This window comes from Pseudonaja textilis, chromosome 4, assembly GCF_049901715.1.
Source record: "Pseudonaja textilis isolate UNSWEBS1 chromosome 4, rPseTex1.2, whole genome shotgun sequence".
In the NCBI taxonomy this organism is placed as follows: domain Eukaryota; kingdom Metazoa; phylum Chordata; class Lepidosauria; order Squamata; family Elapidae; genus Pseudonaja; species Pseudonaja textilis.
The window spans coordinates 77,326,479-77,350,091 of NC_141993.1; the positions used below are offsets into that span (position 1 = coordinate 77,326,479).

The window sequence follows — 23,613 nt, forward strand, 5'->3', positions numbered from 1 at the left end:
AACAGTATGAGGCAACAGCAAAAAAAAAAAAAAAAAGGCAGTGCAATACTAGGCTGCATTAATAGATGGATAGAATTAAAATCACATGAAGTTCTAATACCGCTTTGCAAAGCCTTAGTAAGACCACACACCTGGAATAATTGGAGTTCTGGTCAGCACAATATAAAAAAGAGGTTGCAACACTGGGAAGAGTTCAGAGCAACAAAAATGATTAGGGACTGGAAGCTAAAACATACGAAGAATTGTTACAATTCTAATCTAAAGTAAATCTAATCTAAAGAAAAGAAGGACTGGGGTGACATGATAGCACTGTTACTACATTTGAGGGGCTCCTACAAAGATGAGATGAAATTTTGTTGTGGTTAGCTGGCAGCAGGTGTGGATGAGGAGAGCGAGGACTCAGATGAGAGGCCAGGACCATTAGGGAGTGGACTGCTCCCTTCAGAGATTGTGGGGGCTGGCAGCAGTGATGAGGAAGTTCCCGAGGAGCCTGTGCCAAGTGCGCGTGCGCAGAATTGCTTGTAGAAAAGAGCAGCTACAACAGCACGGGCAACTCAGGAGTAAGGCTGCAAAGTAATGGCCCCTCCTTCAAGAAGATAAAAGCCAGCTGTGAAATGAACGTTCTTTGCAGAAGGCAAAGATGTTTTGAAGCTCCAGCCTCTTGGACATTCCAGTATCCTGAGTTTGTATTTGAAAATTCTTGTATTGCAAATTAGTTCTTGTCTGTTATCTTTTGGCAAGTCTCGCTCAGTTTGGCAAGGTTTGTGCTTATCACAGCTAATTATTTTGCAGAAGCATTACAAGGTTTCTGTTCCCTTTGGACTGTGTTTGATTTGTTGGAAAAGGACGTGGGTCATAACAGATTTCCCAGAAGACAAGACAAGAAATAATGTTTGGAAACTAACCAAGGACAGAAGCAACCTAGAACTAAGGAGAAATTTCCCAGTGCTGAGAGTAATCAATCAACAGAGTAACTTTTCTTCAGAAGTTGTGGGTGCTCCATCACTGGAGGCTTTCAAAAAGAGACTGGGCAACCATTTGTCTAAACTGGTACAGGGCCTCCTGCAGGGGGTTAGACTAGAACACCTCAGAGGTCCCTTCCAACATTATTCTATGTTCCAATTACAATCTGGCCAAGGAATGTGTGTAATTTCTAGTCATTCATTGTACAACGATCCATTTTTCTATAAGGGGCCAGATAGCAAATATTTTAATGATGATGGCCGAAGCAAGATTAGAGATTTTGACAATATAAAACCCTGCTCTGTGGGCATGGCAGGTCCAGAGGTCAAGGAACAGGGCAGCTACTAGGTAGTGCCAGCCTACTAATAAGAGGACTGCTGCAGATAGTCCATTGCTATCCAGCTTGTCCTGCCCTTAGGCTCAGCTGAGGCTCACACCTGACCATCTGCTGCCTGCTTGTCCCTTCTTAGCTCATAAGCTGTAATGTGGTGTGTTCCAGATTTGCCATGTGTATCATATAGTTTGCTGACCCTGGGTCTATAGCCACTTCCCTTAAATCCAGAAAGACTTACATGAGTAAACCACACACTATCCATCTTGGAAAGTTTGGACAACCAGGGAAGTTTTGAAGTGATAAAAAGACCAAAAACAAAACATCAGCAAAAAATCAAGGGCAGCAGAAGTATCATCTTCTTAACAATCTCCAGTTATAAAATAAGCTAAGGCACCTTGGCAACAAAATTGAAAAATCAAAGCCCTTTTCACAAGGGAAGACAACTGTTGAAAAATTACATGGTAGACTCCAACTCAGCATCAGAGAATGTCCCGGTGGCTCATTAATACATCATCTTAAAATAAGATGGGGAGGCATCTGTTGCAGAATGTAAATCTTGCCAGATGTTAAAAGGGGAAAGATTTGTCTTAAAATAGCTATGGAAATAAAGTACTGCTCTGTTTTCTAATGAAATTATCTGGGAAAGGATGGTCCTTAAACTTATTGGTACATTAATTGGCTTCAGCTATGATGCCATCCAATTCCAAGCCAACTCTGGGCAGCTCACACTACAAAAATAACACAAATACCACAAAATAAATAGAAACACAATAATGGAAATAAAACAAATACCAAATGCAAGTAACATATACATAAAATATATGTATCTGTATAACAGGAGAGGGGGAAAATGCATCCATCCTATCACAAGGCCTGGGAGAACAGCTGATATTATCTGCATAATGTCTTCTGGGTCCTTGTATCAAGACAGGCTATACATAATTAATTCACTAATACACACACAGACACAGACACACATCTGTCTGTTTCTCTGTGTATATGTGTGTATTCAACCCTCCCCTTTGGGACTTGGGGATATATGAAATGAAATGAGAAAAGTGTTATATATACAATGTTTGCTGCCGACTGATACCCTCAAAATGTGCCACAACTCAATATTGCATTTCTCAAATCTGCCCGATAGTAATTTTAAATTTTAAAATTAACTTTTGAAATGGCCTTGGCATGGTCACTAAAATTATTTTTCCCATTTTCCAAGAGCACTTCTCCTGCACATCTCCTATCAGGGCAAATAATTTTAAATGATGGTTTTTGAAAAGAAGGTAAGACATTGGAATTCCACAGATTCAAGAGGTGTTCACTAGATCCAATTCTCTTTCTATTTAGAACAGTGACCCTGCACATGGTTTTCCTAGATTTACAAAAAATAAAATTATTGGGGAGTGTCAACCCTTTGAGATAGGCACATTCAGGAAAGAGGAGTTGATAGGAGTCTTGGAATATACTTTAATCGATTTAGATTGGGTAGTGCAATCTTAAATTGATTGCAACAGGAAAGTCTGACAGAGCCCTGCCTACTTCAATTTATACCCAATACAATCAAGGTAGAGTGGAATTGAGCTTCTTTGTCATTCTTTCTATTTTCCCAGGACTACAATATCTTTTCTGTAGTGGCTCAACATCCCTCCCCTCCCTCTTGTCTGAGTGAAACCCACACTCCATCACAGGGAGTTACGATCTGCCATGCTAAGTGCCACATTGCTTGCTCAAGAAAAGTTTGAAAGCAACAAGGAAAAGATGAAGAAGAAGCAAAGCAAGGGAGGGTAGTAATGAAGGAAGGGCAATCATAGGACAATTTTGTTTGGGGACAATTGTCTTATTGCCCTGATTACAATACAAGCCAGATTCAAAAGCCTCATATTGTGGTCTATCCTAGTTTCCATGTCTCATTGGAGTGGAATGGAATGGAATTCCTTATTGGACACACAAGGAATTTGTCTTTGGTGTATAAGCTCTCATCACACACACACACACACACACACACACACACAGATAGACACACACACACACACATATATTTTCTGAGGTTCTCGTGGGTATTAGTATGTGGATCTTTGGTTATTCAGGTTTTCTCCCATGTAAGATTGGAAGTATCTAGGCAACGTTTCGATGAAGTCTCATTCATCATCGTCAGGCTTGTGTCTTCGGCTCTGTGCTTCTCAGAGTAAAACTCATATTTGGAACCAGTTTTCAAAATCATTCCCAAATTGTAGTGAGGTCAGCTGGGACAGCTAACTTGGAATGGGAGATCAGTAGGGCTCCCCCAACTGCACGGAATCCAAGACCATCTTTTCCACGAGAATTGGATTGTTAAGGTTCTTCATAGGACAGAATTTCCCCCTTACTCCGAGAAGCACAAAGCTGAAGACACAAGCCTGAAGATGATGAATGAGACTTCACCTAGATATTTCCAATTTTACACGGGAGAAAACCCGAATAACCAAAGATCCACACATATATATGTGTGTGTGTGTGTGTGTGTGTGTGTGTGTGTGTGTGTGTGTGTGTGTGTGTGAAGTTTCATTCAGGCATCATCACAAATCTCCAGAACCGTAAAGCCTACAAACTTGAAATTTGGCATGTATATTCCTCCTGGCTTCTAGGTGCTCACTAAGAAAAGATTTTTCAAAATGGCCATCAGCAGATTAGTATTTCGTATATTATTATTAACACGCTCTGATGCTAAGGAGTTCTACTCCCCCTCCCCACCTGAAAATAAATCTGTTCCAAATGCAAAACATAAGCAGCAACCAGCTTTAGTACAGAACAGTTGAGCTAAGCCATGCCCAGGCTCCTTTGCTCTCTCCTTCTTGCTCACACAGCAAATACTGTTTCAGTTTCCACGTTTCAGTTTCCAAACAGCCGTCAACTCTCTCACACACTGACAGGACACTAGCCAGATGAATACTGATGGATGCTGGTAGGCAGAGACACAATCCCCCCACCTTATCTTCCTCCCCCAAAACTAAGCATGATCACATAGTTTCATAGTGAAGCACAGGTATAGAGTTAGTTGTACATAAAAGCTGTAAGTGATAAATCATATTATCTTCAAAGAATTATGGCCAATCTAGTAAACCTCTAGAAATTATCTATAACTCCCAGAATTCCCCAATCAGAGCTCACATTTCCCACCGTGGCTTTCCCTAATTGATGAAAGCTGATTAAGATTTTGATCTAATTCTGGGCGCAGAGGTCTGTAAGCCAGAACAATTTATTATCTATGTTATGATCTCTTCACTAATATTTATTTAAAATGGGCAGTCCTTTTAAACAGTAATAATAAGGTGTCCTCACATATAGATGTTAAAGCTAGAATTTTGATTTAACGCCCTGCCAGAACTTATTTTCCACACTTCAGAGGGGTTTTAAGACATGATTGCCAAATAGAGATAATTTTGTGAAGAAGGTTTTAAAAGCATCAAAAATATTTGCTGGGCTACTGCCAATGACTTGACTCTGGCAGCTCCCACAAACAGAGAAGCTGTCCAGTATCGCAATATTCATTAAGAAAAGGCATAACCTTTCCCCATCACATAGGATTCAAGGTGGCTAAGAAGCTAAAACCAATTACTAAACCACAATACCAAAGTTATGAAAGATAATTGAACCAGATAGAGGTAGTCCCTGATTTATGACCACAACTGAGCCCAACATTTATATTTGTCATGCCCCTGTCATAGTCTGAATCTCAGGAGGAAGATGAACAGATGACAGGGAGTGGGAGTGTGGCTCCGTTGGCTGTGGAGGAAACTGGGGAAGAGCAAAATCCGGCTGGGCAGAGCAGGAGAGAGTAGAACAAGGGAGAGGGAGTTCAGAGGAAGATCCAGGCCCACGCCTTCTTCATCCTAGGGCACGCAGGAAGGAACGGAGAAGAGAGCAACGTGGGTTGTATGGCTTACGGGGGAGGAAAGGGCCCTAATTCCCTTCATTTGCCACACCTGGGAATGAGAGTTTAAAAGAGATGCATGCTGTGTGCTGGGAGCAAACGTGAATTTATCTTGTGTCGACTTTGGTTATCTGTGTTCCTTGCGTCTTCCCAACCATGTTGAGTTATTATCGTGCTTTCATGTCTGGAATTCTTGCTCCTGCCTTGCCGGATTAATTGCCTCATTTTACCTTGATTGGACTTATAGTTACAGTTTTTGTTGACCACATTTTGGACTTGATTCTCTGCAGCCAAAGGCTGTTCCTGGGAGAGTTTTTCTCCAGACCAGAAGGTAACCAGGACATTTGGGGCAAAGTTGGAGCTAATAAAGGGACTCCTACTGATTATCTGACTGTGTTGCCTTTGTGCCACACCCTGGGTCATCACAATGTTGGTAACTAAGACATTTGTGAAGTGACTTTTGCCCCATTTTATGACCTCCCTTGACAGAGTTGGTAAGTGGATCACTGAAGTTGTTGAGTTAGTAACACAGCTGATAACTGAATCTGGCTTCCCCGTTGACTTTGTTTGTCAGAAGACAATTACATGGGCCCAGGACACTGCAACAATCACAAATATGAATCAGTTGCCAAGCATCTGAATTTTGATTATGTGACCATGGGGGATGCTGCAACGGTCGTAAGTGTGAAAAACAATCATAAGACACTTTTTCAGTACTGCTGTAACTTTGAACAGTCACTAAACAAACTGCTGTAAGTCTAGGACTGCCTGTATAAACAACTTAGAATAACTCAAATTAGTACCCTTACAATAACATCCACTAATTCTAAAACCCAACTGTGAAATCAGTCAATAGGACAGAACCATAGAATGAGAGAGAAAGGACCAAATAAGCCCTCCCGTTGCTTTTGAAATGCATGGTCACTAAAAAAGATTTTTCCCATTTTAGAATATAGAATAACAAAGTTGGAACCTTGGAGGTCTTCTAGTCCAACCCCCTGCTTAGACCAGAAACCCTGCACCACTTCAGACAAATGGTTATCCAATCTCTTCTTAAAAACTTCCAGTGTTGGAGCATTCACAACTTCTGGAGGCACTTGTTTCACTGATTAATTGTTCTCACTGTCAGGAAAGTTTGTCCTTAGTTCTAGGTTGCTTCTCTCCTTGATTAGTTTCCACCTATAGCTGGAATTTTCCAAGAGCACTTCTCCTATCAGGACAAATAATCTGAAATGACGACTTTTGAAAACAAGGTAAGACATTGGAATTCTACCGAATCAGGAGGTGAGCACAAGATCCAATTCCCTTTGTATTTAGAAAAGTTGGGTTTTCCTGGAGAAAAATCAAGCTAGAATTTGCCACCTTCATATTTGAGGAAAAGTGGTAACATTTAATAGACCTGTGGTGTTTTTTTTCTTCTTGTTACAGAGCAATATATGCAGGCCAAATAAAAAGGGGCACTTCAAGCATGATAGCCATAGAATATGTTAGAAACCTGCCTTATTGCAGAGACAGATCATAATCTGTATTGGAAAAAAAACCTGGCTTCCCTTCCACCTTTCCATTATCACCTCAGCAAAGGACTGATAAAGAGAATTACTTTGGCCTTATCATCAAGGAGTTTTATTCCAGCAACAATGACAGCAAAAAAATAAAGATGCATTTATCTCCAGAGCAGAAAGAATAGAAGTGTCACCAATTCTAATTCAATCAGACATCTAAAATATAGTAATTTCCTTGGACGGAACAAAATGTACATTCACCTCTCCTCTGCACCCAGCGACCCTTTCTGAACAGGTGATTCGAATCATGGACTAACTCTAGAAATTAGTTAAAAGAAACAGCCATCACCACGGAAATGTTTAACAATGCACAGGTGCTGAACTGCAGACTTGCAAGAAAAGATGCGTTCTAAGCATTCAAATAAATGTAGGAGAACGTAACAAAACCAGAAGCGTTGGTATCTCATAAATATTTATATCCCACCTTCTTTCGATGGATGCTGAAGAAACAATTGTTGCAAACCCCGCTGAGATTGCTTTTGAAAACCTGCAAACAACTTAAGAGTCTTATACCTTTTCTCAGCATCAACAAGGTGTGCTTTTCTCTGCTCCTGCTTGTAGCAGGCAGTGTTAAGCCAAAGGAAAGCATCACATGGTAATGTTGAACAATGTGCAATTTTTAGTACGAGTTTCAGTGTTTTAATAAAAAAATTCTTAGTTGGGAAAGATGTGGCCAAACTTTTCCTGATTTAAAGTTGTAATCAAAATTGCAATTAGGGCTCTCTTCAAACCAGAGATGGTTGTTTATTTTATTTTTATTTTATTTTTTATTTTTATTTATTTATTTATAATCTTATGTCCCATTACCAACATCTATGATTTTCTCCACATCCTTTGGTCACATGATCATCATTAAGTGCCTACTCTATGGGGTTCTTTTTCTACCTTCCCTTGTAGAGCAAGCAGCTTACTCTTTTGAAATCCTTCCTCTCCAATCTCCCTGCTCTGTAAATGGATGAGTGGAAGAGTCAGGCAAAGGAGATGCTGCCTACAGAAATTGCTTTTTTCATCTTCTTCGCCTCCCATTTCCCAGAAAGAAGAAATCGGACAAACAAAATCAAAGGTGTGAAACTGAATTGTTTTGTTGCTTTCTCACCAAAAACCACGGTTGCAGTCCTATGATTTCCCACTTACTGACTGCTTTGCTTAGCTTGTCCCAATTAGGCTCATTAAGTGAGGACAACCTGTAGTATTTGCAGTCAAGTCTCCCTTCAATCTAATCAAATTCCTGGTCACTACAGAGAAAAAATGGTTCGACATTATCTTCTTAAAGGACATCTTTGCAATTTTCCAACAGTTCTGATATGTTTGGGGGGAGGGTTTTCCTCATCCAAATAATAACCAGGTCTCAATTGTACGTAGCTTCCAAAATTAACTATGGGTGAGTGGGGTATTGTCACCTACTGGTACGCTGGTTACATTTCAGATTTATCCACAGAAAATAAAAAGTGAAGATTGCTAAAATACAAACAAAAGAACTGTATTACCCAGAGCTGATCATCCATTCCTGGTGGGTTCTTTTTAATGAAAGCACCATAATAAGTAGCGATATTTCGGTGATGGGAGTATTTCTTTAGCATGTTAATTTCTTGTTTAATCTCTTCTTCTTCATCCTGGAGAAAAAGGGGGAGAATAAAACAGTGTCATCAATTGAACAACACCCTTATTATCACCAGACGTTATTTCTCTTCATCAGCTGATGCAGACAAACAAAAAACAATTCATTTGCTTTTATTTCTACCACTCTGCTTCCTTCTTTATATCTTTATTATGGAATAAATTTAGCTCCACTTGTAAATATTTTTCCATTTCCTTTACATTAGGTTGCTTGGTATTTTGGCTTCATGCAACAATGAAGTTAATTGGATTATGGTAGAGAGAAACAATCAGACACTTTACAATCACAAGCGCCCTTAAAAGATTTGGATGTAGCCTCTTGAGACCCCCAGAAATAGTTATGAAACAGTAAATTTGTGAAATATGCAGACTGTCTTACAACAATCTCTTTCAAACTAACTTTTACAATCCAAATTTGTAAAGTCAACTGTAGTTTGCACTAAAGGCATATGGTTCTGCTTCCTATTCAAACTAATATTCTATTCAGTTCCAACTGGAATTTAAATGGGGCCTGGAATTTATGAGCCAGAAAGTAGGAAAGGCTCTTTCACACATGTGCAAAACCAAAACATAGAAGATGGTGGACTGAAGATGAACTAATGGCAGAAGGATCTGAAAGAAAGGAATAAGGCAAGTGGGGCTTAGAGTTGCTTGGTTGGTGGAATGTGAATAAAGAAAATAAGTAGCAAACAAACATGTTTTTCTCTCTTTTATATCTTCAGGAAGGCCAGGGAATTTGTGTGCACATCATCTTTTAGAAGATTTGAAGCCCTTCATTACTTGCACAGTAGCCAAATGATGTGTCTCCACAATGAAAATAAGGCATAGCTGGTTCCAAGAATAACTACTTAGATTCTGGGCAGATTCTGACATTGTATTACTGTATTTGTATTACTTTCTTTTGAAAGATATGCAGTTTTATTTTTATTATAGTAGCCTATGTTATACTTTTAATAGAGACTCTGCTATATTGGTATTTTACCCCATCCATTTGGTTTGGTTTACTTTTATGTTGCATATTTTATAAAACTTGGTGGTTATTGACCTAATACATTACTCTTCTTTCATGCAAAAATCAGCACGCAGTGTATGTGTACATTTATGTACACATTCAAACACACATCTCACATACGGAGTTCTATTCCTTGCATCTGATGAAATAAAGCAAAAATCACAATCATTTTCATTCAAGCAACACATACATAGATATATGCATGCATGACTCTGTAGACAAGTTCCTACAGTTTTCTTGGCAAGATTTTCAATAGGGCTTTAGTATTGCCTGTTTCCTAGTGCTAAGAGAGAGTGACTGGTCTAGGATCATCCAGTTGGCGTCATGTTTAAGGCAGGATTAGAACTCATGGTTTCCTGATTTCCTTACTCCTTTAACTATTACATCAAACTGGCTCTCATGAGCCGCGGGGGGGCAGTGGTTAGAATGCAGTACTGCAGGCTACTTCTGCTGGCAGTTTGGCAGTTTGATTCTCTCTGGCTCAAGGTTGACTCAGCCTTCCATCCTTCCAAGGTCAGTAAAATGAGGAGCCAGATTGTTTGGGGCCATAGGCTGACTCTGTAAACCGCTTAGAGAGGGCTGTAAAGCACTGTGAAGTAGTATATAAGTCTAAATGCTATTGCTATTGCTGTTATAAAAACGTACACAGAATTTTTTTTTACCATAGAAACACTGTTATCTTATAATATGAAAAAGGTTTGTTTGCTTAAAGATAGGTATAAGTAAGTTTTTGGGTGGGCCACACATAATGGAGGAGAGAAGCAGGGTTAAACTTAGTAAATACAAGACTATATGAGGATGGAGGAAATAATTTTGGAGGTTTTCTTGTTAATTGAATATGCTAATTTTAAAGATCACATTGCAGTGTGTTCATACATTGTCCACTCCCAGATTCCAAATAGCAATATTTTGCTAACAATTTTCAGCTATTGTTGTCAGAGGAAATTCTAAGACTCTGGGACTAAAAACCTCTAGGATTAGAGATCTCTTATCCTTAAAAAAAAACAACACTACTGTTGTCATTTTTTATACAGTCCTCCTAGGAGAATTGCCAAACATATGTGGAGGATGGAAAGAGAGGTGTGTTTGTGTATGAATGAATAGGATGAGACCTTAAGTATTAATGAATGAATGAGTGGGGGAAAGCCATGTGTAAGAGAAAGAATGAAAGAAGTAAGAAATCGTTGTGATTAATGAGAGAGGGAGCACAAGCTCATTTAATTTGTCTTTTTAAAGCAAATTCTTTCTGAAGACAATCTCACACTATATTTCTAGGCAAGACATACAGCCATAAATCTTAAAAATAGCATGTGGTTTAGTGAATTAAAACTCTTATTAAGCAATTCCTAGAGTGCTTACATTTCCAGAAAAACATTAAGTTATTTTATACTTTTCCTTCTAGGTTTCTGTAGCAAGCAAATTGTTTATTTTCCCCATAAAAAGGCTAGCAAGCCGAATACCTAGAAAATCTCTGTTCCTTTTATCAATTGGGTGTCCCAGTATTTTTTCAGTGTTTAATTAAAAATCTAAGTAAATGGTCCTCTCTGCAGAATACAGGTTGCAACCAAACAGAATATGCATAACGTCTTCAATAGCAGGTACACCACAGATCTCCAGAAGAAACTGTCTTACTTCTTGCAGAGAATCAGCTATTTTTATATCAACATTCATTTCAAAGAGGAAATTTCTATGGCCATTTTATAGTTGCCAACAGAAAGGGAGGGGGGAAAAGGGGTTTGAAAGAACAGTGTGGGAGCTTGGAAATCGAAAGTACATTCCATACATAATTTTTCAGAGATTATAACTAGGTGACTGAAGTTTCTGCCATGCAAAAATCTAACTGGAAAACATGATTGATGATTCTTGGCTATGGATGTGTCTCATTGGGGAATATGAATTATGATACACCCAGAGGGGTGGGGGGAAACCAGGGTCAAGAATGACAGTGAATTATGTGTCTCAGAGTTGGCTACACCTGGGTAGTGCTGACATGTTAACTCCCAATAAATCCTGTTTAGTTTTGGAAGTTTGGCTTGAGACTCATGATTTAATTGGGGTAACTGCCGAAATCCTGACAATTATAGTATTTTAGTCAGATCAATTGCAGCCAGCTGTTTGATTGGTAGGACCACTGTATTCTCTATTCAGGTGTTAAAAACATGCTGGCCCAGCTGGCTGTTTGACAAAACTGAATCTCAAAGGCTGGCAAAAGTAAAGGAAAGGCCCCATGAAATGATCAAGAGACTGAAACTCCAGAGAAAAAGAGAATCTATGTAAGCAAGGAACATATTGGACAATTTTCTTTGTTGATAAAAAAGGAGCTCAAGTGTAAGGCCTGAGTCAGCAACTGGCATTTACTCCTACTGAGACACACATCTCCCAAATTAATGGAAATGTCTATAACAAAAATATTTCACCGTTTCATTGTTAAAATATATTTACGGTTAGTGGCCTAAATCAAACATGTTCTCTCAATACCAGTGTTCACACTTGTGTTCTTGTGATATTTCAAGAGTGCTAAAATTGATGCCAGGCTTGTAAGTTCTATTTTGTTTTCCTATTATCATTCAAACGGCATAAAACAGAGTATTTTATAAAGTGTTCCAAAAGAGAAGATAATTTCAGAGAACATTTCATGAATGGAGTGTGATCTCCACTTGTTTTGAGTTTAGGTGTCTAAAGAGTAGGTGTGCATATCCCATTTTTCAATGTACAGTTATCTCTCCAGAAGTCTGCAGCCTCCCTGACTCATGCGTTAATTATATCCCAAGGAAAGTCTCCATGCTGTGCTTCTTCAGTAGTGACACAACTATTGTTACTGAAGAGAGATGTTCCTTTAAGGAACCTTTGGAGAATATTTTATAAGACAGGGGTCACCAACCTTTTAGACCTCAGGGACCACCAAACTCATAATTTTAAATCCCACGGACTGCTAATATGAATTTTGACTGATAGTGGCTTGCTGACATTGGTGGGAAAGTTGGTCCCACATTCCAGAGCTGCAGCAGTCACAGGACTGGCCCTTTGGTCATCCCAGAGCAGCTGTTCCAGTCCATGGCAAGTTGGTGCACTCGGGTGGAGGAGCAGCTGCTCCACGATGACCAAAGGGTCAGTCTTGTGACTACTGCAGCTCTGGAATATGGGACCAACTGTCCCACTAATGCCAGCAAGCCACCCTGGGCAGATTTCCCTCCCTTGCCGTTGGTCTTACCTTCCAGTTCCAGTTCGCGTGGCTCTACTCAAGGTAAAGTTTGTGGAGGGGATGTAGCGGGTGGGTGGGTCATATGGGCAGCACAGCCTTGTGTTCCTGCGCAGCCTGGATTAATTGCTTTGGGGGTATGTACTTTGGGGGGACATTTCTCTGCAAACCACCAAAATTTTCTTGCAGACCACCAGTGGTCCCCAGCCCATTGATTGGCGACCACTGCTCTAAGACATAAATATGCAATAACTGTCCATCCAACTCCTTTGTTCACAAGTAGTGTGTGGAAATTTGAAGGGCTATTTGAGATTAGCTATATGAAATTTAATGAAATGTAGTTTTCTTGAGAAATTTCAGCTGTGTTTATAGTACCTTTTTTTTTGCATCCTACACCACAAAGAGTTGCCAAAATAGTGCATGGAGAATCAATCTTCAGTTTTCCAGAGAATGAAGCAAATAAATGATTAAAATAGTAATTACTGTTATATCTTTTGCCTCTCCTTGCTCATCAAAGCACATCAGCAATACATTTTATACGTTGAACAGCAAGAAAAAATATTTTTTTAAACAATCACCAAACCACATAGCTGTCCTTTGTTAATGTGATTTTTTCCCCCTGAAGACACTAAATGTCTTGATGCTGGGCTTTCTATGAAATGATACTGTGATTATTCACAATTCTCCATGTGTATTATTGCAACTCGAGCCAATGGAAGCCAAATCAACATTTAAATAATTTCTGGATGCTTTCAAATTCTTGAGTGAATTGCCTTGCACTTTAATAATACACATTCATAATTTAGAAAGTGAGATAAGAATACATTACCCCAGTGACATCCATGACTTTAATAGCTGCAAGTTGTCCGGTTTTAACATGTCGGCCCTAGAACAAATCAAACAAATAAGTCAGTTAGATTTCACAGTTGCACATCAGGGCCAATAATTTATCAACAAAGCTTCAAAGTCATCAATTCTCATAAATTGGACAGGCCTTATCTCCAAATATAATTTATTCCTGCTTGATTGCTTCATCCCTTAAGGTAAGTAGTGCAAAGTTAGAAGTCAACAGCATCACTTCATTAACTTGATTATCTATGAAGACATATATTTAACAGGTTTTAGAGGCAGGCAAACATTTTGGCTCCCAGACACATTTCAAATGTTGAGGATGTGTAACAATCCTGATCATAAAAAGACTGCTGTAGGAAACTCACTTAGCAAAGAACTATTGTATAACAGAATAAATGTTATTATTTATAAATAAATAAACCAATCTTACATTCTTAAGTATCCCCCTTGTAGGAGTGGAAACAAACATAAAGGAGCATTCAAAATATTTAATTATTCAAAAAGGGTCACTATGTCAAATCAGTAAACACATGAAATATGCAATTACATCCCATTCCAGTCAGCCAATCTGTGTAGATAGCCAAATGTTAGTTATTCATTCTGATGGAAGTAGTTTTAGCACCTACATTTTCCCCGCTAAACAATCAGGAAGACTAATGTGGGTGGTTTTGTCATTAATTTACTGGTGTATTGGCAGTGCATCAAAGCACTCATATGACAATATGACAACCGTAACAGACTCCACAATGGCAGTAGCAGCCATTTCTGGATTTTGCCTTCCTGGAGATCGTAAGATACAGTCACAACCCATGTTCATAAGTGAGCACTGAAGGTCACCAGAGAAGAAAATTATGAAGACAGTTTTATATGTAGTCTGTTAAGAGTGTACTTAAGTACATTGGCAGATGGTAGGAATGGAACTAGGACAAAAAGCATTTTGTAACAGATCTTCAATAACATCTAACCTGGGGCAAGAATCAACACTTTCACACACACACACATATTGGATACCATACTTGTATAAATATCTCAGGGGCTGCCACAAAGAAGAGGGGGTCCACCTATTCTCCAAATCATCTGAAGGCAGGGCAAGAAGCAATGGATGGATACTAAGGAAGGAGAGAAGAACCTGGAACTTCCTAACAGTGAGGACAATTAACCAACAGAAGAGCTTGCCTTCAGAAGTTGTAGGAGCTCCAACCCTGGAGGTTTTAAAGAAGAGACTGGACAACCATTTGTCTGAAATGGTATAGTTTCTGCTTGAGCAAGGGGTTGGACTACAAGACCTCCAAAGTCCCTCCCAACTCTGTTTTGTTGTCATTCATATCATTAAATAAGTGCAGAAGTGCTACATCCGACCCACTGATTTCTCTAAAATATTTTCCCCTTTTCATATGTGATTTTTAAATCATATTCTCTGTAAGGCAGAAAAAGTAGGAGAAATTATCCGCCAAACACTCTGATTAATTGATTTCTGTCACATCAGGGCAAAGGAGACCTTCCATTGGAGAGAGGAAGTGGCAGATGGGGGTGAGGAATGAATTGGCCTTTTAGCAAAGAGCACAGGGTCATTTTTTCATGTAATGTTTTGAACATTTTTGGATATTTCTTTCTTTCTATTTTTGGCCTTAGGCTCCATCTTTTATTAATTAGGACACATTTTCTACTCAATGGCAGTCTTTACCACTATCTGCTGAGTCCATCAAACATGCACCTGCACATCTACTGCTTTTTAAATAGATTTATTATATTATTCAGTGACCGTTCAAAGCTATAACGGCACTGAAAAAGTGACTTATGCCCCTTTTCACACTTATGACCACTGCAAAATCCCCCACAATCATAATCCAAATTCTGACTGACTCATATTTATGATGGTTGCTGGGTCATGTGATCATCTTTGGAGACCTTCTGACCAGCAAAGTTAATGGGGAAGCCAGATTCATTTAACAGTTATTAACTGAACAACTGCAGTGATTCACTTAGCAACTGTAGCAAGAAAGGTAATAAGATGGGGCAAAGCTCACATAAAACTGTCTCACTTAGCAACTGGAATTTTGGCCCCATTGTGGTTGTAAGTCGAGGACTATCTGTATCATAGTCACAGTGGAATATCCCTTGCAACAATTTTTATTTCCAGTCACAGTATCCAAGCTTACCTAAACGTAATGGTTCCCCTTGCACATATGTGCTAGTCATTTCTGGCTCTAGGGGGCAGTGCTCATTTCCATTACAAAGCCAAAGAGCCAGCACTGTCTGAAGACGTCTCCATGGTCATGTGGCCAGCATGACTAAATGCTGAAGGCACACAGAACAATATTACCTTCCCACCAAAGTGGTCCCTATTTTTCTACTTGCACTTTTACATACTTTCGAATTGCTAGGTTGGCAGAAGCTGGGACAAGTAACAAGAGCTCACTCTGTTACGCGGTGCTAGGGATTCGAACCACCAAACTGCCAACCTTTCTGATCAACAAGCTCAGCATCTTAGCCACTGAGCCATCGCATCCCTAAACTTACCTCAAGATAGAATGAATCCAATGTTCATGAATAAAGACAACAGAAAAGAAGTATATTGGGTCTGCAATGTTGATTCATATCAATTCCCCCATCATCCCCAGCCAATATGAGGATAATGACAAATGTAATGATACCTAGAGATCCAAAATCAAAATTTGCTGATTTTGGAAATAAGCCACCCCAAACAGAAGGGAATTCATGTACTATTAATACTGCAAGACTAATCAATACAAGTTTCCAACATTTGATATATCAACTCTTGATGCAATCAAGGGTTACTTGCTTGGGATGGGTGGCTATAGAAATTGAACAAACAAATTTGAGGCACAGTAATTTTCCAGCCTTACTCAGAGTGTGCTGAAATCTAAACCTGAAACATCACATAAAATACCAGGTATTCTGTTACTGAACTATTGTTACTTCTTCTAACAAGAAGATTAGCTGTGTAGAAATAAATCTATGTGTAAAGAATAAGAAGAACTTTATTGGATGAGATAAACAAGGAACATCTGTCAAGTAGCCTATTCCCATCAAAGGCCGGAAATCCTATAAGCAAAGCTTAAAGGCAATAATACTGCTTTAATTAACCCTTGTTTATCAGACCCATCTTTCATGACCCTAGTTTGTATTAATAAAATGACACATAAGCTATTTTGCTCATAAGTAAAAATAATAATAATCCTGAACGACAATTGAAAATTCCATCCCAAATTTTCCACCAAGGAAAGCCAAATTCTCATACTACCAAAGATACCATGAATTTGGAAGCTGGTCACAGAATTACGTCTCCTAATTGCACACAGTTTATTATTGCCGCTGTAGTATATTCCACAAAGAGCCAGTTTGGAATGGTTGTTAATGTACCAGGCTACAAACCATGAACTCTAGTCCTACTTTAAGCAGAAAACCAACTGGATAACCTTGGGCCAGTCACTCTGTCTCAGCCCTAGGAGAAGCAATGGCAAGCACATCCATAGCATATAAAGCTCTAAAGGCAACTAGAGCCCAAGAATCTACATTTCCATTATGCAAAGAATACCTTTTATGGTAGTGATTCAGTTTGCAACTATAATAAGGTAAACAATGAAAGTCTAAAAGACTTCGAAAGAAAGGGATGAGAAAACAGATGACTAAAGTATCTTGCTTTCAAATTTCTGTCATCCCTAAACAAATATCACATCAAAAATTGTGTTTAGGGCATCAATTTCTCAGAAATAAGCATTAGTAGCATTTTGTAATATACATAAATCAAGTGTGACTAGAGAAAGCACCAGGAACAATTTCCTTAATATATAAAAAAAATAGAGACTGCATTTGAATAAACAGTTCTTAACTGAAGAATTTATTTGTTGTGCTTCTTTCTCACCTGATATAAATTCAGTTGAGGTAAATACTATTGATCCAAACAAAGATATACTTCAGTTTTCCAACAGTAAATCTGATGGTTCATAACTACAATAATGATTCATTTCTTGTTTTATGACTGTTACCAAGGCTTGGGAAATTCAGACACTCTGTATTAAATCGGAAAAACTAGGATGAGGCAAAATCATAAGTCAGGGGTGTCAAACTTGCAGCTTTATGTTGTCGTCACGTGATGTATAGTGACTTTTTCTCCCTTTTGCTAAACTGGGGTTGGGTGTGGTCAGCATGTGACACATCTGGCCCATGGGCCACGAATTTGACACTTCTAGTGTAAGTTATATGATTACAGGAAGTGAGGTTATAGAGGGCAGAAAAAATGACCATTAGAAAAAGCCCCTACCAAGACAATTATCAGATAAAAGTAGACTAAGGAGTCCAGGACAGGAATGTAACCTGAGTAAAGGTCTTGTTCCAACTTTACTCTAGTTTTCATGAAAACAAAGGGTGAGAGAGGGATGTACATTCAGACTTACAAGATTCCACTGCTTTAGAATAAATTATTACTGTTCTACACAACATTGGATTCCTACTCTTATGAACTATGAAAATGATGGAGGAGGAGGAAGAAGAGGAAGAGGAGGAGGATCTTCCCACCAATGGGAAACTCTCTGCTCCACAGTTCCAAAAAAAGCCCAGATGTCCCTTGGTGGTGTAGGGAGTGATATCTATTTCCAATCTTTTACACCATGCCACAGTTGTGTGTCTGTCAAGCCCCATCCAGCTGGGCAAGATGAAGAAATCAAGAAATAAATAGACTTCAATTCCCAATCAGGGGTAAAAAAGGAAACTGTTGAACACTGAAAGAACATTTTCCCTACTATTGTAGTGTTTTCCAACCTTGGCAACTTTAATACAGGCTGGAAAATCCTGGGAGTTGAAGTCCACACATCTTAAAGTTGCCAAGTGGTTTATAAAGGGTTCATTAACGTAGAGTTCCTTTTAGTAATCTGAAATGCTTCCCAGGTTCCTCCCCATCTGAGCTGAGTTGCCATTTATAAGATAAACTAGCTGTGAACGTGCCTCCTATCTCTTGAAGATTTCTTTCATTATATTTCCAGCCTTGCCACAATCTCTCACAGAATGCTCTTTGTGGACTACAGCTCTGCGTTTAACACTATCATTCCAGATATATTAGTAACCAAACTGTATAATCTGCAGGTCCTTACCCCCACGTGCTCCTGGATTAACAACTGTTTGACAAACAGATGACAGTCTGTTCGACTTGGCCCCCACCTTTCTTCCACTATTACACTCAGTACTAGTTCCCCCCAAGGTTGTGTCTTGAGCCCCCTGCTATACGCCTTGTATACCTTTGACTGCTCACCAAGCCACGCAACAAACACCATCATAAAGTTTGCTGATGACGTGACTGTGATTGGTCTCATCTCCAGAGAGGATGAGACGGCATATAGGGCAGAAGTAGAGAACCTGTCTATCTGGTGTTCACAGAACAATCTGTCACTGAATGTCCATAAAACCAAAGAACTGATCATGGACTTCAGGAAACATGGACAGGACCATGCCCCACTCATCATCAACAGAGAACAAGTGGAAACTGTCCTATGATCAGATTCCTTGGCATCCATATTTCAGCTGATATTTCCTGGTCCCCTAATACCAAGGCCATAGTGAAGAAGGCTCAGCAGTGGCTGCACTTCCTGCGGGTTCTCAGGAAGAACAATCTGGATAAGAAGCTGTTGTTTGCTTTCTATAAAGCCTCTGTTGGCTTTCTATAAAGCCTGGAGAGCTCTCTGACATATTGTCTGGGTGTATGGTATGTAGGCCCCACAGTTGAAGACAGGAAAACTGTACAGAGGGTGATAAACACAGCTCAAAAGATCATTGGTTGCCCTTTGCCCTCCTTGGAAGACTTAGCCAGGTCCCACTGACAAAGCAGAATCAAGGCCATTATAGAAGACCCCTCGCATCCTGGCAATTATCTTTTTGACCCGCTGCCGTCTGGATGGCGTTTTAGGTCAATAAAATCCCACACCACTAGACTAACAAATAGTTTCTTTCCCTGGGCCATCTGAACTGCAAATAAACACAAAGTCACTACCTCATTAAGATGTGAAATCTCAATATCCCATTAGATGTATAATAACATATTACAGTACAATCCATCTCTTGTGTATTATACTCGGCTAAGCATTAGTCAGTGTTAGATGTATATTTTGTGTATATTCGTAGATATTGTACTCTCAAATTGCAAATGGAGACGTGGGTACTCTATCTTTCTTATCTTCATTTTTAAGTGCTTTGGTTTTATTGTATTGTGAACAGTTGCTGGGATGAATCCACAGTTTCGCTGTACTTGTACAATGACAATAAAGTTCTTCTAATTCTAATTCTTCTAATTCTAATAGAGCTCTAGTTAAAACATGCGCACATACTCCTATTAGCCTGATCCTAAAGTTGTACAGTATATACGATGTTCAGTTTCTGAGCAACAGTTTCTGTTAGCTAAGAACATTGGCTCTAAACTGGCTCAGAAATATCAAAACTGTAGCTGAATACACTCAGAGCATTCCAAATGGAAAAACCTAATATACAACATCAGATTAAAATTCATCTGTACTCTCATCACCAATGAATTAGCCACCATTGCCGGCAAACCAAATTTCTCACTTCACTACACAATGACAGAACTGCCAGCAAATGTATCTTCACTGTCATATTGCATTAAATTGGAGCCATATTTTACAGAGTCAAACAAAACCCGTTCTCGGCTTTTTTAAAAAAAAATATCATTGCTCTCAAGCACCCTTCAGCCTCTGGAGGGCCATAACTCACAAAGTTTTGAGTTTAACTGAGCCAGCCAGCCAAGAATAATTAAATCTTGGCTATCTTTTTTTTAAATCTACCCTGAAACTTTCTTCTGAACAACTTTCCTTATTTTTCTGCAATAGAAGGATGACTCCCCTTTTAATCTTCTCTTCTACAGATTTCAGATGCTGGATGGACTCCAACTGATGACTTTCACTAGCCTTCCTGCTTTTAGTGTTTTCCAAAGACAATAGAAATTAATTACTACAATCCTCCAGCAGCATAGCTGGTGCATTTAAAGCACATGCAGCCCACAAGATGGTAATCTTTTAAGATTATTATGTGCATTTATATATAGGTTAATTGTATTATATATTTTACATGCAGCCCAAAACAATTCCTCTTCACTCAATGCAGCCCACGCAAGCCAAAAGGTTGGACTTGCCTGATTTAAAGACAAAACAAATTAAATAATATCTACTCTGGCTACTTTATGATGGGGGGTGGGGGTGGGGAATAGCCACATGGTTTCCATCCTTTCATCATAGTCAGACTTGTCTTTTTGGGGTGGGGGGGTGGGGGGGGTTCAAGTAAAGTCCACATTGTCCATCACTGACTTGTGAGCATGAGGAGTGTGTGTGTGTGTGTCTGTGTGTCTGTGTGTGTGCATGTGTGTGTGTAGGAAATTATTCTCCTTCACTCATGCTGGAAAAGGAAGAGCATTGAGGAGATAGGAGAGGTTGGCAATATCGAAATGTTTGAGCATATTTTAAAAATCTACATATTATACTGTACATATAGACAGGTAGGGGAAACAAAAAGATGTAGTGTTTTTGTGTATACACATCCAGCATAAATGGAGGAGGATAATTTGTTTGTTTTTTAGAAATTTATTTGTTTAACGTTTCAACAATTAAAAACAATTTTCTATATTTTGCAATGATATTGTAACAGTGTTTACAATGATTAATAACATCCATAACTTTGTTCTCCATAACTATATTGTTTCCTTGTTCTAAGCATTTTTATACATATGTACATACATTTATGCATAAACAATATTACTTTGTGATTTCTCATTCATTATCATTTAACGTCTTTGCATCTTTTCGTTAGCCATTTGTACCAAACATCCCATATCCTGTAATATTCTCCTTCTTCCTTATTTTTTAGTAACATCGTCAATCTGACCATTTTGGCACATTCAAATATCTTATTAATTACTGCAATTTCTGAGGGGGTCGTAATCTGTTTCCAGCTTTGGGCACACACTCACAAACACACACTGTCCTCTCCTGAATCACAGGTTTAAGTTATAGACAATGTGGACTTTTCTCCCTGGAAGAGAAAGCAAACGCCAGGAAAACACCACACAGCCTTGTATATATAAATGATCTTTTCCCCACTCAAATAAATAGCAGATTGATTGCTTTTTCACAAGCAAAGCAACAACAGCATCAGATTAGGCAACCGTTGATTTTATTCGTATTTCCAAAGCCTACTTATTTTTTTAAAAAAATCATTTTGCATCAACTGGAGCCACCTATTCAAAATCCGCATTATCCTGTCATTTTTAAAATGGGATCCCTAATGTCACGTAGCTATGGCATCGTGCACTGTATGCGTTCAGAATTGGTTTGAAGTTGAACAGCCCAAGCTATTTAAGCATATGTGGACTCCTTCTGAAGAGGCCAGCTTTCAATTCAGTCACCTCAGGCAACAACTGGCTAAGTCCCTCATTTTCTTCTGAGAGATTTTGGGCAAAAGGGCTTCAATGACTTTGGATCCTAATGACTTTCTAGATCCTTTTCAATTGGATTCTGGGCCTAGGCGTGAGACAGAAATATCGCTGATTTTTCCAGTGGATGTCAGGATCTGGAGGTATAGTCTTCATGGTCCTACTACTTCACTACGTTCACCTCATATACTTCTGGACTACCAATGAAAGCTGGGAGTTGAGAATCTGTGTGGCAGTGGTTCTATTTTTAGCTAGAGGTTAATTTTGGGTGGCATGTTGACTATCAGAGATGCTGGTAACAATGAATCTTGCCTTCCTTCCCTTGTGGCTAGATTACTACAAAGCACTCTAGGTGGGGTTGCCTTTGAAGCTGATCTGGAAACATCAGTTGCCATAAAGCTATGTGATACTAATGCTATGGTCATTGCTTTGGTTGCCAATTTGCTTACAGGACCAGTTCCAAAACTGGTTACATGATATCCCAGGTTGTATAGGATCATCTCTCCTGACAAAATGTGGTCTATCTAACATACATACATACATACATACATACATACATACATACATATATTTGCAAGGAGGATTTGCTGAGGATCCACCGTGACTTAAAGTGGGGTCCAATGTGGGTTTGACAGTGTCACACACTGACATTTTAGAACAGGGTTGTCCAACCTTGGCAACTTTAAGCCTGGAGAACTTCAACTCCCAGAATTCCCCCAGCCAGCTTTGCTTTAATACTGGGCTTTGTTGGCTGGGGAATTCTGGGAGTTGAAGTCCTCCAGACTTAAAATTGCCAAGGTTGGAAACCCCTGTTTTAGAATACACCTGAACTTCTTAACCTTCAGGAAGATTTTTTTTTAAAAAACTTGACTATTCTGTAAGGTGCCTGAATGCTAATGGTACGTGGGTCCAGTAGTTAATTAAGTAATTAGTGGATGTTGCTTTTTTATTTTTTATGGTAAATTGTGTCCTGTTGGCATTTGTAGACCAGGGGTATCAAATAAAAGTAGTTCTCAACTTACAGCAGTACATTTAGTGACCATTCGAAGTTACAAGGACACTGAAAAAAAACGGCTTATGGCTATTTTCACTTATGACCACTGTAGCATCCCTATGGCCACGTGATTTACATTCAGATGCTTGACAGCTGGTTCATATATTCAACAATTGCAGAATCCTAGGGTCATGGGATCACCTTTTGCAATCTAACATGCCTATTGTCCCTGTCATTGTATTTTTATTCTCTTATTCTTGTTCTTGTTTTTCTTTGACAACTTTCAACCAATCAATCAATCAATCAATCTTCTGACAAATAAAGACAATGGGGAAGCCAGACTTACCTAACAACCGTGTTACTAATTTAACAACAGTGATTTCGCTTAATAAATGTGGCAAGAAAAGTCGTAAAATGGGGCAAAACTCACTTAATAAATTTCTCACTTAGCAACATAAATTCTGAGCTCAATTGTGGTCACAAGTCGAAGACTACCTGTATATATCCACACACACACACACATCCCAATAATTTCTTATGTGATTGTATTCGGCTTCTTGATTTTAAGTTTATTGAGGGAGAATCACAGACTTCAAAGCATAAAACACTACTTTCAAAATGCAACTTTATAGTAGTCAGTGGACTATCTTTCCCAATAAATATTGTCAAAGAACACAGTGGCCATTCTTGTTCCAAGTGAAGAGCATATGAATATACATAT

At 38.9% G+C, this 23,613-nt stretch overlaps 1 protein-coding gene across 7 annotated transcripts in view; it reads right to left on the reverse strand.

The window, feature by feature from the left end:
• TNIK (TRAF2 and NCK interacting kinase) overlaps window positions 1-23,613 on the reverse strand; it is a 311,530-nt gene that overhangs the window by 135,519 nt on the left and 152,398 nt on the right. For all 7 annotated transcript variants that reach the window (XM_026705758.2, XM_087933454.1, XM_087933457.1 and 4 more), the window contains exons 3-4: window positions 13,427-13,483; window positions 8,257-8,382 (exon numbers count right to left, since the gene is read on the reverse strand). In XM_026705758.2, coding sequence (XP_026561543.1) covers window positions 8,257-8,382; window positions 13,427-13,483 — 183 coding nt within the window. The remainder of the gene's footprint in view (window positions 1-8,256; window positions 8,383-13,426; window positions 13,484-23,613) is intronic.